Source organism: Hypomesus transpacificus, chromosome 15, assembly GCF_021917145.1.
Source record: "Hypomesus transpacificus isolate Combined female chromosome 15, fHypTra1, whole genome shotgun sequence".
Lineage (NCBI taxonomy): Eukaryota > Metazoa > Chordata > Actinopteri > Osmeriformes > Osmeridae > Hypomesus > Hypomesus transpacificus.
In genome coordinates, this window is record NC_061074.1 from 13034323 (window position 1) to 13046936 (window position 12614).

The window sequence follows — 12614 nt, forward strand, 5'->3', positions numbered from 1 at the left end:
TCCTCCAGTCTCTGTCGTCAGGCTAAAAGTCTGTCAGTATTATTGTCAGCAGTATTATTCAAGATAAACACACATAAGATAGTATGGAAGCAAATCAGTGACAAAATGTTTTGAATGAAGGCATTGAAGACTTAATATTGAAATTTAAACACACCGAATTTGTTGGTTTTGAATTCACCTCTTTAAATTGAAATATTAATTCATTTATTTAAACATAAATAGTTTGGTCTGAGGGGAGAGGTCCGGTCTGAGGCAAGCAATACCTTGATATCCCGGATGTTAAAATCAGATTTTTTTCTGCTCGAATTTTTGGGATCTTAATTTCACCATTTGAATTTGAGCTGCCTGAATTTAGTCGTATTTGAATTTCTGAAGCTTGAATTTTCTTTCATAGAATTTTTGGGATCTGAATTGTACTTTTCAAATTTGAGCACCCTGAATTTCCGAACCTTTAATCTTTGGATCAGAATTTTATTTTTTCATTGAAATAAATTCATATTTCAATTTTAAAGTGGTGAATTTAAAACCAACAAATTATGTTGTGTTTACATTTAAATATTAAGTATTCAACGCCTTTTAAAATAAAAAAACATAATGTCATTGATTTGTTCCACACAGTAGCTCCACAACAGAGAAACAGCAATGTATTGTCTGATGTTTCGAGTAACTTACGCACATAAATCTCGGCATTTGCCAGCAGAGGGCTCAGACCGGCTCCGACGCGGAAAAAGTAGGCTGTGGCCTGTTCTATGCTATCCCACATTCCACAGGCAAAACCTCAACGTGAGTCATAGTGGTCCGCTTTGAATACATTGAAGTACATATCATGCTGACTTTTGTTGATTAGCTTTCGTGGAATGGATTTGAGTCATGTTCAGTTTGAGCAAATAGCGCTCAATTGAAGTATTTACATGAAAGGGCGTCACTCGCATCAGTAGACTTATGTGAAACAGTTAGCAAATTGTGGACTTTCTTTTTGTTTGCTGAAGACTGGACGTCTGGGTTACCACGCGTTGTAAAATATCTTGTCCCGTTAAGGTAGGCTATATGGCAAAGTAATGCATCTTCCATTGAACCAATGCAGCTTTCATGGTCACATTTTCGTTATTTGTGCCATAACTTACAATTGTGTTTTGTTTCTTGAAAATGTGTCTTATTAAGTAGGTATATTTGGGCCACATTCAAATACTTGTACTACACAGCCCATTATCTTTAGGCTGTGTGAAAGTCGTGTAATTAGCTACATTTAGGGGAAGTCAATAGGCTTCTTTGTTCACAACATTTCTGGACAATAGGATTAAAATAGAGATTAGTGAATCCTCTTCCAGACCATGACAGATGCTAAATTGCTCTTGTTATTCTGTGACTTGCCCACTGTAGTTTGTGTAGGCAACAGCACTAAATCACATCCTAACCCTTCTCTATGCAGAATTTAGGGTGGTAGTGTGGGGTACATGGCCCTCTGAGGAGCATTTAGTTTGAAGTAATGTCGTTCAGAATCCCGACCACGAGTGTACTTCCTCCTGTTCGAAGGGACCGCATCATTGCCCAGCTCCCTCAGGTACGTTGACAGTAATGCTGAACAGTGGTTTGTGACTCAAACTTAACTTTAACTTGTAGCTGTCTTGTACTTTTCCACTCCAGTTGTTTGGTAGACGCCTCACAAAGCTGACCTTCTTCTTCTAGTGTTTCTGTGAAGAAGCTGCTCTTCACACTAAAGACGGCTTCCACACAAAAGTGAAGACTGCTTGCCAGGAGCAACGCACTGGCACTGTAGGGTGGGTATGGTTAGAGGCACTGGCACTGTAAGGGGGGTATGGTTAGAGGCACTGGCACTGTAAGGGGGGTATGGTTAGAGGCACTGGTACTGTAGGGTGGGTATGGTTAGAGACACTGGCACTGTAGGGGGGGTATGGTTAGAGGCACTGGCACTGTAGGGGGGGTATGGTTAGAGGCACTGGCACTGTAAGGGGGGTATGGTTAGAGGCACTGGCACTGTAAGGGGGGTATGGTTAGAGGCACTGGCACTGTAGGGGGGGTATGGTTAGAGACACTGGCACTGTAGGGGGGGTATGGTTAGAGGCACTGGCACTGTAGGGGGGGTATGGTTAGAGACACTGGCACTGTAGGGTGGGTATGGTTAGAGGCACTGCTGACTTTTCAGCAGACACATACGCTTTCCTAATGAAGCCTTTAAGACACTATACTATGTGGACGTGCTGATTTGTTTCGGTTGCTTAGTGTTGTCATGGACTGTTTGTATATTACTTTGGATAAAAGTTTAAGCTAAATGAATAAAAAGTAAATGAATGTTTTTCTCTTCGTTGTTTTCATAGTCTCTGTGTAAAATGTTAATCCAGTAGGTTTAAGATCTCCAAGGTGATTGTGGTTGGTGACCTTGCTGTGGGGAAAACCTGTCTGATTAATAGGTAAGCAGATGCCCAATGTGAATACCATAGATACAGTAAAATTTAATCCAAGGCAGTTTGGGCAAATAAATAACTGAACTACTGTTGGTGCTTTGGTTTAATAATTAATGCAATCTCTATCAACAGGTTTTGCAAGGATGCTTTTGACAAGAACTACAAGGCAACGATTGGTGTTGACTTTGAGATGGAGCGTTTTGAGGTTTTGGGTGTGCCATTCAGTTTACAGCTGTGAGTCCTTATTGATCTGCACTTGGGCTACACTGCACTTTTCTGACTACATTAGATGTATACTGTTGAAACATTTCTCTACATATTTGTATATTGTAAATATGCCTATACCTACAGGTGGGACACTGCAGGCCAGGAGAGATTCAAGTGCATCGCCTCTACATACTATAGAGGAGCTCAAAGTACTGGAAAATAGTACTCATGAATGAAATAAACCAGTGTCAGATCTTTGGGAAAAAAATGTGTTGTCCTTGTAAAGTACCTAACTAACTTCTTATCTCTAAATTTCCAGTTGTCATCATTGTGTTTGATGTGAATGACGTTGCCTCCTTCGGCCATACCAGGTAAACACAATTCAATTACTACATTTACATTTAGTCATTTAGCAGACGCTCTTATCCAGAGCAACTGACAGTAAGGACAGGGACATTCCCCCGAGGCAAGTAGGGTGCCCAAGAACACAACGTAATTTGGCACGGCCGGGAATCGAATTGGCAACCTTCTGATTACTAGCCCGATTCACTAACCGCTCAGCCACCCATTTACTACTGTGCATAGTTCTTTGGAATAAAGGTCTCACACTGTGCATTTGAATTTAATGGCGTATATTAAGAAAACATTAGATAGATGATTGGTTAAATGGTTAATCCAAATGTCATTTAAAGTAATGTTACTCCACAGGCAGTGGCTGGAGGACGCTCTGAAAGAGAACGACCCTACAAGTGTTCAGCTCTTTCTCGTCGGCACAAAGAAAGACTTGAGTGTACATGTGTTTTCTGCTTTTGTAGATTACATTACTAGATTGTTGATCATATTTCAGTAAGTTAAAAAGAAAATGTGTTTTATGTTATCAGTCCCCTGCACGGTACTCTCAGATTGAGGAGGATGCCATCAAACTGTCCCAGGAAATAAGGGCAGAATACTGGGCAGTGTCGTCACTGACAGGTAAACTGATTCTCTCAGCCTGTTTTTACAGTCTCTGAGCTATTCCTTCAATCAAAACATGAATGCAGCACTCATTATCTCGTGTAGTTGCAAAACTAATGTGATGTGAACTGATGTAGGGGAGAACGTGAGGGAGTTCTTCTTCCGTGTTGCGTCACTGGCATTTGAAGCAAATGTTCTGGCAGAGTTGGAGAAAAGTGGATTGAGGAAGATTGGCGATATTGTCGGTGAGTATCCAGATCTACAATTGTTTTGTTTATTTAGCTTATTGGTATACATCAGCAATTCAGTCAAAGCCCCTTGTCCGGAATGAATGAATTCAGCTGTCTGAAATAGTCACAATGCAAGTATGCTTTCATTCTGTTTTAGAAATTAACAGTAATTCCAACAACCCGAATTCAGCATCGAAGAAAAAACAGCCCAACTGTTGTCAGTAGAGAGAAGCACCGATGAGATGATGGTACTGTACAACAGCCAAAGGGAACATTTTCTCAAGTCCAAACGTGAACCTGAGATCCCTCTACCACTCCCAAACACATGGAATGCTGCAGTGAGAGCTGACAGACAGAACATTGGGGTTTGCTTTCACAGACATTGAAACTGAATTTGTGCTGGCTTGGGAAAGAATTGTCCTCAGTTGGATGTGGTTTCCTGTGGTGCTGCTTTTTCATCTTGCCCAGTTATGATCCATTCATTCCCTGGTGTTATTACTCTCTCTAGGATTTCAGTGGTCATTTCCTTGTGTTACAGCCTTAAAATGCATGTGGAAAATTATTAGTTTCTTTGAAACTAAAATGTATAACAGCATTGCTTTGTATTAGAAAAGTATCTGCACAATTGTAATATTTTGCTTAGAAACACAATATTTTAATAGCGGCACTGGGGGAGAGATCAGCATAATTTATAGACTTTCAAATGTTCTTCAAGGTACCTTTTTTAGTTCAGTTGATTTTAGGATCAGACACATTGTTTTAATCAATTTTATACCAACACATTTTTACAAGTCAAATACATCAATAAATAACCTTTATACATTTCCAGTACAACTTATTTAAAGTTTTTATAAAAGGTACATTATAACATAGCTAAATTAGATGTGTGATGGTACTGGTTACTCCTGTACTACATCAATAAATATATTAAACATTTCAGATCAAATTCAATTTGATTGCCTTTTTCACATGCAATGTCATAGATGGCTTCATAGATCGGCACCTATAACCATCCTAAACCATAAAGGAAGACAAGATAATACTCCCAAGAAAACTCCAGAGAAATAAACTAAACATTGGGAGGAGTCATTCCCTTCCTCCAGAGATGGTTGGTGGATATCTGTCCTAGTATATGAAAACTGGATATTGAAAAATATAGATTAGCGTTAAATCAATTTCCTTGGAAATGAAGCATGGAAGGGTTTAACTCTGGAAGCTTTTGAAATAATCTAGATATTGTTCATCAATTTGACTCTGAAGTTCCTCTGGGATGCAGTGAGAGTATTTGTAATGGTCTTTGATCCACTTCCCTCCCTCGCTGTTCTCAATAGCCACAGCAGTTACACCTAAAATTACAAAACACATATAAAGTATCTAAAATGTATTGACAAAACGCTACTTAAGAAGAGCAGACTCAAAAGTTTGATTATATTTTTCAGTTAGGATTCTTACAGAGAACAGGACTTTTCCTACCCACATTGAGCATACATAAGTACTGATAGGGCTGCACACTGACTGACCAACAACAGTGGCTCCTTGCTTCTCCACAAGTTGTATGGCAGCCTTCATGGTGCCTCCAGTCTCTATCCACTGGTCTACAATCAGGACCCGAAGGCCTATTGTCACAGGAAGACCACTGTTAATGCAGTTGTCACTTATGTCAGTTCAGCCTTAAAGTCACATGGTGCAGCAGGCAGTCAAACTGAGTGGGACAAACTGACAACCAGTGAATACAAAGTCCCCTGGAGAGGACTACATGGTGTTCCAGGAACTAATATTCTCCTTATGCTTGTCGGTTCCTTCCTGCCAACACTGGGGGGCATTGTGCCACAGGAAATTAGGATTGCTGTGCCATGACAGAATTACTAATTGGGCCCGTACAGTCTTGGCTCCACCTTATGTGTGTTGCAGGGTTCATTAAGATTGTCTATCCACTGTATACCATATATTACCACACCTATGGTCAGGCAGAAGTAACAAACTGTGTTTTCTGCCTTTTTTTTCTCATCTGAAACATTGGACCTAACAGGCTCCACTGCTGTTTGAACAGTCACCAAAAAGGAACAATATATTCACTAAATAAACTAAGTGTAACTAAAGTAATTAAATGGGGGAATTTTAAGAAGATAAAATTGCTCACCTGGTTTTAGCACATCCAGTCTTACTTCCATCACTTTTTCCCTGCCAGAGTAGTCTCTGTACTTCTGACTCTGCGTTTCTATACACAGGTGTCCTGATTTACGGATAGCCAGGAAGCCTTTTCCTAGTGTGGCCGCCACTGCCGACCCTGGAAACAGCCAATAAACCACTTTAAGATCCATTTACATTGTTGTTGAACATTCAAATAGGTGTGTTTTCTGTTTTTCCTTTAGACACAGCTGCATGGCCTAAATCTATAACTCTAAATTTAGTCTCTTAAAGTGTTGGGTTCCCTGCTCAATTTAGCAAGCATGTGCTTGGGGAAAACGTTTTCATGACTGCACTGAACTAGCCAGTATAGATAATATATTGTGTTTTTAATATATTTGTCTTTACCTAAGATGAATCCCATTGCATCTATACCCGCAACTAGGTCGATTGTTTCATTCTGGAATGGACAGAGAAGGTCCTGCACACAATCTGACAGAGCCTGGATGAAATATAGAGAATACATTAACAGGACTGTTATGGTTTTGTATCAAGATTACGTTTATTGATGCAGTTTAGCGTTTCTGCACACAACCAACTACAACCGAGTCTCAACCACGGTTTGTATGGACAGTTATTGCCTCCAATAGCATCTGTGCTCATTCATGTTACTGTGACAGACCAGAACGCACAGGGTCACATTTATTGTAGCCTACCTGGGGGTTACAGTAAAGCCTTGATGGGTCAAGCCAGGCAAAGTTTGGTCCTTTGGTGTTTGGTGCCATTAATGAGAGGTACCAGCCTCTATTTCTGTCTTTTGGAAGCGCCAGAGGGTCCATCTTCATGGAGAGGTCTGGGTGGGGAGAATGGGCTCCCTGGGAATCTGCAGACGAACACGATCAGATTCCACGGGGGCGTGCATGACACAACTATACTATTCATGACTGCGGAGTTAAGTTGACTTATTATGAAAAAAATACTCGCCCATGTGGAGAAGCATAGTTCCATGTGATTGAACAGCTAGGAATTATTTACTGAATCAATATTTCCAATGTTTTCTCTGATGGCTCAGTTTACGGTATCTCCAGGGGGGGTTTTTTCCACATGAGAAGTAGGCTATTGCAGTTTATGTAACTTTATGAAATGCCTTCAAGGCTACCGGATGTAATTTGTTTCTTTATGTTTCATATTTTACAAAACAATAGGCTACAACGTAATTCGACAGCATTGCAATTTGTTTATTTTCATTTAAACTGGTTGTCCTTTAAATTTGTATTTCCAAGAGGCAAACATTGTCACTATTACACCACACCTAAACAACATGGTCAAGAACGTTTCCAAGACTCTTAATACAATTACAAAAGAGTCTTTCGGCCTCACAGTTGTTCGCCTGTCCACCAAGTTTATAATATAGGCTATGTCCGTGAACAAATGTGACACCACTGTGCCATAAGGCATTTTAGTAGTCGGTTATCTTTTCTGTTTAGAGAGAGCATGTGGCCTATCACTGATGGCAAACCAAACTGCTCTCCACAGAGCCGTCAATAATGGCCGACAAAAATGTAGCACAAGTTGTTTTAAATCCCACTTTATTTGGAGCACCCCGGGATTACAAAGGTTACAAGAGTTTGCGGGTAAATCCTCACTGAGCATTTGTAACCCGCGTTTTGCTGCGCAGGTTTGGTCGAATGTTCCCTCTGGTGACTTTGCATCACTTCACTCCGCCCTCAAACATTCGCCTCTCGAGAGTGCTTTGCAAAGCCAACCAAGCCAACGATGTGACAACATTGGGGTGATTTATAGTTTGCCGACTCGTTGCACATGATCCCTACAAGCCTAATGGAGTGTGAACACTTGCATTTGATGCGGGTCATATTGGGGATGCAAATTGAAAATCATAGCATCAATTTCTAACCTTAAATTGAGCTCTAAAGATTGATTTTCTTATAAGGTCAATTACTGGAATTTCTTGTTAAGATTAATGGGAAAAGGCTATTCAGATTTGGCTTAGGAGCTGCTTAGCTATTTTTGTGCACAAAACTTGTGAGCTACAACCTTGCATCTTCAACCACGTCCGATAGCAGGTACCAATTGTTATTGCGTGCACACTTGTGAGCCTTTCATTTCCTTTTTTTTTTTACTACTTTCTTATTCACTCACTCATCAGCAATGCAAAACCCTTTGTGGAATTTGCAAGATGTCCAATCTCTTGGGTTAGAGAGGAATCACCCCATCCTCGTTACCATGGAAAGCACCACAAGAACCTCCTCCACTGGAATAAATCTCGACTTCTTGGGGAAAAGGGGTGGGGGGTGGGGAGGTAACTTGCGGTCAATTTATCAAAGAAGTCGTTGCTAGTTCACACCATTCATTTTGAATTTTAGGCTAAATAAATGTATATTAAATCGTGCTAATTTGTTTGCTGCTGTTTTAGAAAATAAATGCACAGCTTTGCATTTTTTCCAACACCTTTTCTAAACACCCCTAAGAATCCATCATCTTGATGTGCCGGTATATTATTTGTATTTGTAATGAACTGTTATATTACTCGGTATTAAACTTTTTGGCTATTCATGTGTTTTATGTGCCCATTATCCTATATTTGATGCCAATATGGCTCCAGATCCTACTGCCAAACAAAAAGCGTCAAAGGATTTTACACGTCCACTGAAGGGGTTAAAGTGGATGACAAACCCCTCCCAGCAATGTCAGTCATCGTATTTATAATCACACCACTTCAAGTGTCGCTTTAAAAGCCGGTGGACACAAGGGCGTGGGAGAATAGTAACAGGCTACTGTCTTTGGGCGCATGGTGCAAAAAAAGGGCCACCTGCCATAATGTGGTCTGTGTTTTTTGTATTCCTGTCTTACCTGGACAGAAACTTTGTCAAAGGAGAATTCTTAAGCTACTCTCTAGATGGAGAAAAAGAGGCAAAGGCAATGTTTCTCATGCTCAACAGCACATTCTGTGCTAAAATGTCTGTAATAGGAGAGAATTACCTTTACCAAGTATCGGATGGAGTTGAAGAGGTGCGTTCCGTGCGTGACCCAGCCGGAAAACTCGTGGACTGCTCGGTGACAGTGAACCAAATGCAGGTGAAGTCTTTCATGCATATTTGCAGATTGGGACTGAAGGATAAAACAACCAAATTAGAAAATTTCAAAACGAGTTTTGCTCACTTGGCGGATGCCAAAGCCAACTGTGAAGAGTTTCAGAGGAAAACGGAGCGCAAGAGAGTCATCAAAAATATGAACGCACATCCGATACAGGAACAAAAAGATGAGAGAGTGACTTCTGCCTCCAATAAAGACAAGGTGTTAAGCAGATCCAAGCGAGGATTTACTTATCCAGGGACACTGTGGTGCGGTGCAGGCAACATCGCCGATGATGTTAATCAACTGGGTAGGGAGAACATTTTCTATTAAAAGTATATATCATGTTGTTGAGTGAAAAAAAAGGAGACTTTATTAATTTACCTACCCATGTTGTGCACTCATAGATGTTTTGCTTTTGTACTTCCTCAGGGGTATTCGCTGAGACCGACAGTTGTTGCCGTGTTCATGACCATTGCCCCCATGTCATCCATGCGTTCTCATCAAAATATGGCTACACTAATTTCAAGTGGCTTTCCATTTCTCACTGTGACTGCGATAATGCGTGAGTGAGTGTGTGTGTTTATGTGAGAGAGTTGGGTGGTTCTCCCAACAGAGATTACAAAAAATATATATATTTACTGGTCAGCCTGGACAAACCAGAAACATTAAGTGAGTAGTTTTCTTTGTCACATGCTGCAGGATGAAGGACTGTCTGAGGAAAGTGAATGACTCCTCATCCAGGGTGGTGGGACAGGCTTTCTTCAATGTCATGGAGGTACCCTGCTTTGAGTTCATGTATGAGGAGCAATGTGTTGAGAGGCACTGGTATGGCATGTAAGTATTTATGGAGATTCCACAATAAGTTAAAACGGTTTTAAGTGAATTTCTTTACTTTTGAATGGTAACGTACGGATGCCTGATCAACTATCTTTTATGTCTTCCTCTTCTTTCAAATTCAAAAGGTGTAAAAAGTATGAGAAGATGCCTGTTGCAGTGGCAAAAGAGTCCATTCCATACGACTTTGGAGGCATTGACGTTATTGACGTATTGACCTTGGCTCCTCCTAAACAGAAAGAGTCCAATAAATCAGGACAAGAGCAGGACGGACCGGAGGGTCCAACAGAGCCTCCGATGTCAGGATCCCAGACCACGGGTCCTGAGGAACCATCTCTTAGTAACGTGGTCACGGCCGCAGAGGACTTCATCAAAGTGCTCGCTACTGTGTCCACATCTCAAAGTTCGACCACTGAAGCTGCCAAAGGAGAGGCGCAGTCCTCTGAGAAGAAGAAGAAAAAGAATTCAGAGAAAAAGAAAAACAAAAAAAAGAAGGCTAAGGGGAGAGGGAGAAAGAGAAAGCAGAGGGTTGAATCAATCTCCAAAGCCGAGGAGGCAGCCCCAGGTACACCTACTAGCAGCAAGGCAGAGGAGGTCAATAATAAGAGTAACTTTGTTGATGAGCCAAGTAAAGTTGTTCAGTTTAACAAGAACATAAATTATTTGATAGATCTAGGGGGTAAAGAGGAGCCGTCCAATGATGTTATGAAAGATCAACCAATGACAGATGAGGAAAATGCCTCAATCACTACCTCCGTCTACGCAAACAGTCCTGTGAAGGAGCAGAAGCTGGATACCCAAGCCCACACAGAGAAAAAGCAAACAGAACTCCTCTCTGTGACAATCAGCATCCCCACAACTATGCAACAGAAGAGGTTGAGGCCAAGAAAAGGGAAGAAAAAACCCAACCACATATCTCCAACTTTTCCTCCAGAACAAGCTACCACCCACAATGCCGTTGACCAGGAACTCCTGGTCAAGACCACAGACACTTCAGTTGTCCAGAGCAGCACTGCAACGATCCCCTCAGAGCATCCGGAGCAACAAAGGTTGGGACCCACCACAATCCCTGCCCGCACTCCCATTGTGGCTCCCCTCAAAAGAAAAAGACACAGGTCAAAAGAGAGAAAAAACAGAAATAAAAGAAGGAAAATCACCTCCTCTTCTCCTATTGAGGAGGCTGCGGCTCAGCATTCCACTAAAGATGAGTTTAGAGAGATTACAGGCAGCCCAACTACCACTACTGTTAAAATGGCAATGGACCTTGAGTCTCACAGACCAGAAAATGATAGTGATATGTCACCCTTAACTACCTCAACTAGTGCTACTACTACTGCTAGTACCTCTACTGCTGCAACTATTGCTACAACTCGTGCTACTACAACTGGTGCTGCTTCCTCTACCACAACAGCTGCAACCTCTACTTTGAATGCCCACCAAAACAAAAGGCAACGATCAAAAGAGCGAGAGGGGAGAAAAAGAAGGAAAAAACTTGTACTCCCCCTTTTGGCTGACGCCACATCTCCCCAGAGCGCTTCTGAAGAAACCATGTCAGTGCTGTCTGCTACTGACAGCCCTACTGCGTTGACCGTTCCTCCCACGTCCACCATGGGGCTGGTCGCCGTGGAGATGGACGGTAACCGCGGGCGTCCCACTACCACGGCTGGAACTCTCGTTGTCACTGCAGGAGGACACGGGTCAAGAGAGGGAGAGCGCAAAAAAAGAAGGCAAAAAAACAGTCCAGCTGTTTATAACGAAGGCGTTACACCTCATAATGACAATGAAACTGATCCTAGAACAAAGACGACTGCAAGGCTGAGACTCCAAACGATGCCTTCTGAAGTTGCTGAGATTGAAGAGTTGAAAGATGGCATTGAGCAGGTACTCTACACTGCACAGCTCAGCACACCTTCCATGAGCCTCATCCAATCCATTTTACAGAAGGCTGAAGAGCAACTAGGTTGGAAGAGAAGAAGAAAAACAAGGCTTTCTGACAAACAGCCCTGAAACTATACTTAACATGCTGCTAGCATAGAACGATAGACTGCATTGCCATCTTATATGACCAGTTGATCTATTGACTAGGAAAAGTTGCAATGCTGACTAGTTGTTTTATCTGTGATATTTGACAAATCAACATTATAGCCATTTTTCACAGTAATCATATCAACGTGATTGGGGGGGGGGGGGGGGGGGATCAGTATTATGTATAGAAATATGTATGCCTACAAAATAGATTAATAAAATATTTCAATGCTGCAAATGTTGGTATATTTATTTAAATTGGTGATTGTGTGAATGTAACACATTTTGTCATGGGCCTGACAGCAAATCACTTTGTCACTATTCAAACAGCAAGGAATGTTAAATCTTTAGGGGGAAGTATTGTGTTTTATCTGCTTAACAGTAAACCTACTTAGGTATACTTTTCTGCAAACAATGCTAGCCATACTATACACACCAACAGACCTGCACATTCCAAGATTATTTACTATGCCCTTTGTTCTGTGGGAGACTGGCCCTGCTGGTCCCCTTCAATGCGATTTAAGGTTTTGACTGAAAAAGGGGTTACATTCTTATCTCTGGATTATAGGCCCTCTTGGCACACTATCCCCCAGGCAGCAAATTAGGGTTGTAACACCCACTGCAGAGCATCAAATCCCTAATCAGCTGATTCCCACATGCTTGCAACTAAGTGGAATTTAACTAGATGTGACTGGCACCTTGAGATATTCAGAGAACT

General features: G+C 41.5%; 3 protein-coding genes across 5 annotated transcripts; 2 read left to right on the forward strand and 1 right to left on the reverse strand.

Annotated features, from left to right (window-relative positions):
• The first annotated feature begins 704 nt into the window (after positions 1 to 704).
• On the forward strand, positions 705 to 4739 carry rab34a (RAB34, member RAS oncogene family a). 3 transcript variants are annotated; one of them, XM_047036127.1, is made up of 11 exons: positions 705 to 1038; positions 1430 to 1561; positions 1687 to 1778; positions 2361 to 2429; positions 2556 to 2657; positions 2775 to 2839; positions 2950 to 3001; positions 3339 to 3420; positions 3512 to 3602; positions 3722 to 3829; positions 3972 to 4739. In XM_047036127.1, exons 2-11 carry the CDS (start codon positions 1487 to 1489, stop codon positions 4037 to 4039), a joined length of 804 nt encoding a protein of 267 aa, XP_046892083.1. In that variant the 5' UTR covers positions 705 to 1038; positions 1430 to 1486; the 3' UTR covers positions 4040 to 4739. The 3 variants fall into 3 exon arrangements, with proteins under 3 accessions (XP_046892083.1, XP_046892084.1, XP_046892085.1); XM_047036128.1 differs by having other exon boundaries at positions 2364 to 2429; XM_047036129.1 differs by lacking the exons at positions 705 to 1038; positions 1430 to 1561; positions 1687 to 1778 and adding an exon at positions 2090 to 2130 and having other exon boundaries at positions 2364 to 2429.
• A 173-nt stretch (positions 4740 to 4912) lies between these two features.
• Positions 4913 to 6895, reverse strand: zgc:174895 (uncharacterized protein LOC100126024 homolog). Its single transcript, XM_047036139.1, has 5 exons — positions 6658 to 6895; positions 6350 to 6443; positions 5955 to 6101; positions 5335 to 5430; positions 4913 to 5160 (listed from the first exon to the last, which is right to left on the reverse strand). The coding sequence occupies exons 1-5, from the start codon at positions 6784 to 6786 to the stop codon at positions 5018 to 5020; spliced, it is 609 nt and encodes a 202-aa protein (XP_046892095.1). The 5' UTR covers positions 6787 to 6895; the 3' UTR covers positions 4913 to 5017.
• A 1781-nt stretch (positions 6896 to 8676) lies between these two features.
• proca1 (protein interacting with cyclin A1) lies at positions 8677 to 12070 on the forward strand. The gene is made up of 4 exons (XM_047036086.1): positions 8677 to 9344; positions 9467 to 9599; positions 9737 to 9871; positions 10000 to 12070. The coding sequence occupies exons 1-4, from the start codon at positions 8780 to 8782 to the stop codon at positions 11876 to 11878; spliced, it is 2712 nt and encodes a 903-aa protein (XP_046892042.1). The 5' UTR covers positions 8677 to 8779; the 3' UTR covers positions 11879 to 12070.
• The last annotated feature ends 544 nt before the right edge of the window (positions 12071 to 12614 follow it).

Excerpts from the sequence above, each read along its gene's own strand:
- rab34a (XM_047036127.1), top strand. The coding sequence starts at position 1,487 with ATGTCGTTCAGAATCCCGACCACGAGTGTACTTCCTCCTGTTCGAAGG. Across the intron at positions 2,658-2,774 it reads GTGCCATTCAGTTTACAGCT|GTGGGACACTGCAGGCCAGG; the intron begins GTGAGTCCTTAT and ends CTATACCTACAG. Across the intron at positions 3,421-3,511 it reads GCACAAAGAAAGACTTGAGT|TCCCCTGCACGGTACTCTCA; the intron begins GTACATGTGTTT and ends TTATGTTATCAG.
- zgc:174895 (XM_047036139.1), bottom strand. The coding sequence starts at position 6,786 with ATGAAGATGGACCCTCTGGCGCTTCCAAAAGACAGAAATAGAGGCTGG. Across the intron at positions 5,431-5,954 it reads ACTGGATGTGCTAAAACCAG|GCCTTCGGGTCCTGATTGTA; the intron begins GTGAGCAATTTT and ends CTGTGACAATAG. Across the intron at positions 5,161-5,334 it reads GCAAGGAGCCACTGTTGTTG|GTGTAACTGCTGTGGCTATT; the intron begins GTCAGTCAGTGT and ends TTGTAATTTTAG.
- proca1 (XM_047036086.1), top strand. The coding sequence starts at position 8,780 with ATGTGGTCTGTGTTTTTTGTATTCCTGTCTTACCTGGACAGAAACTTT. Across the intron at positions 9,600-9,736 it reads CACTGTGACTGCGATAATGC|GATGAAGGACTGTCTGAGGA; the intron begins GTGAGTGAGTGT and ends CACATGCTGCAG. Across the intron at positions 9,872-9,999 it reads GAGAGGCACTGGTATGGCAT|GTGTAAAAAGTATGAGAAGA; the intron begins GTAAGTATTTAT and ends CAAATTCAAAAG.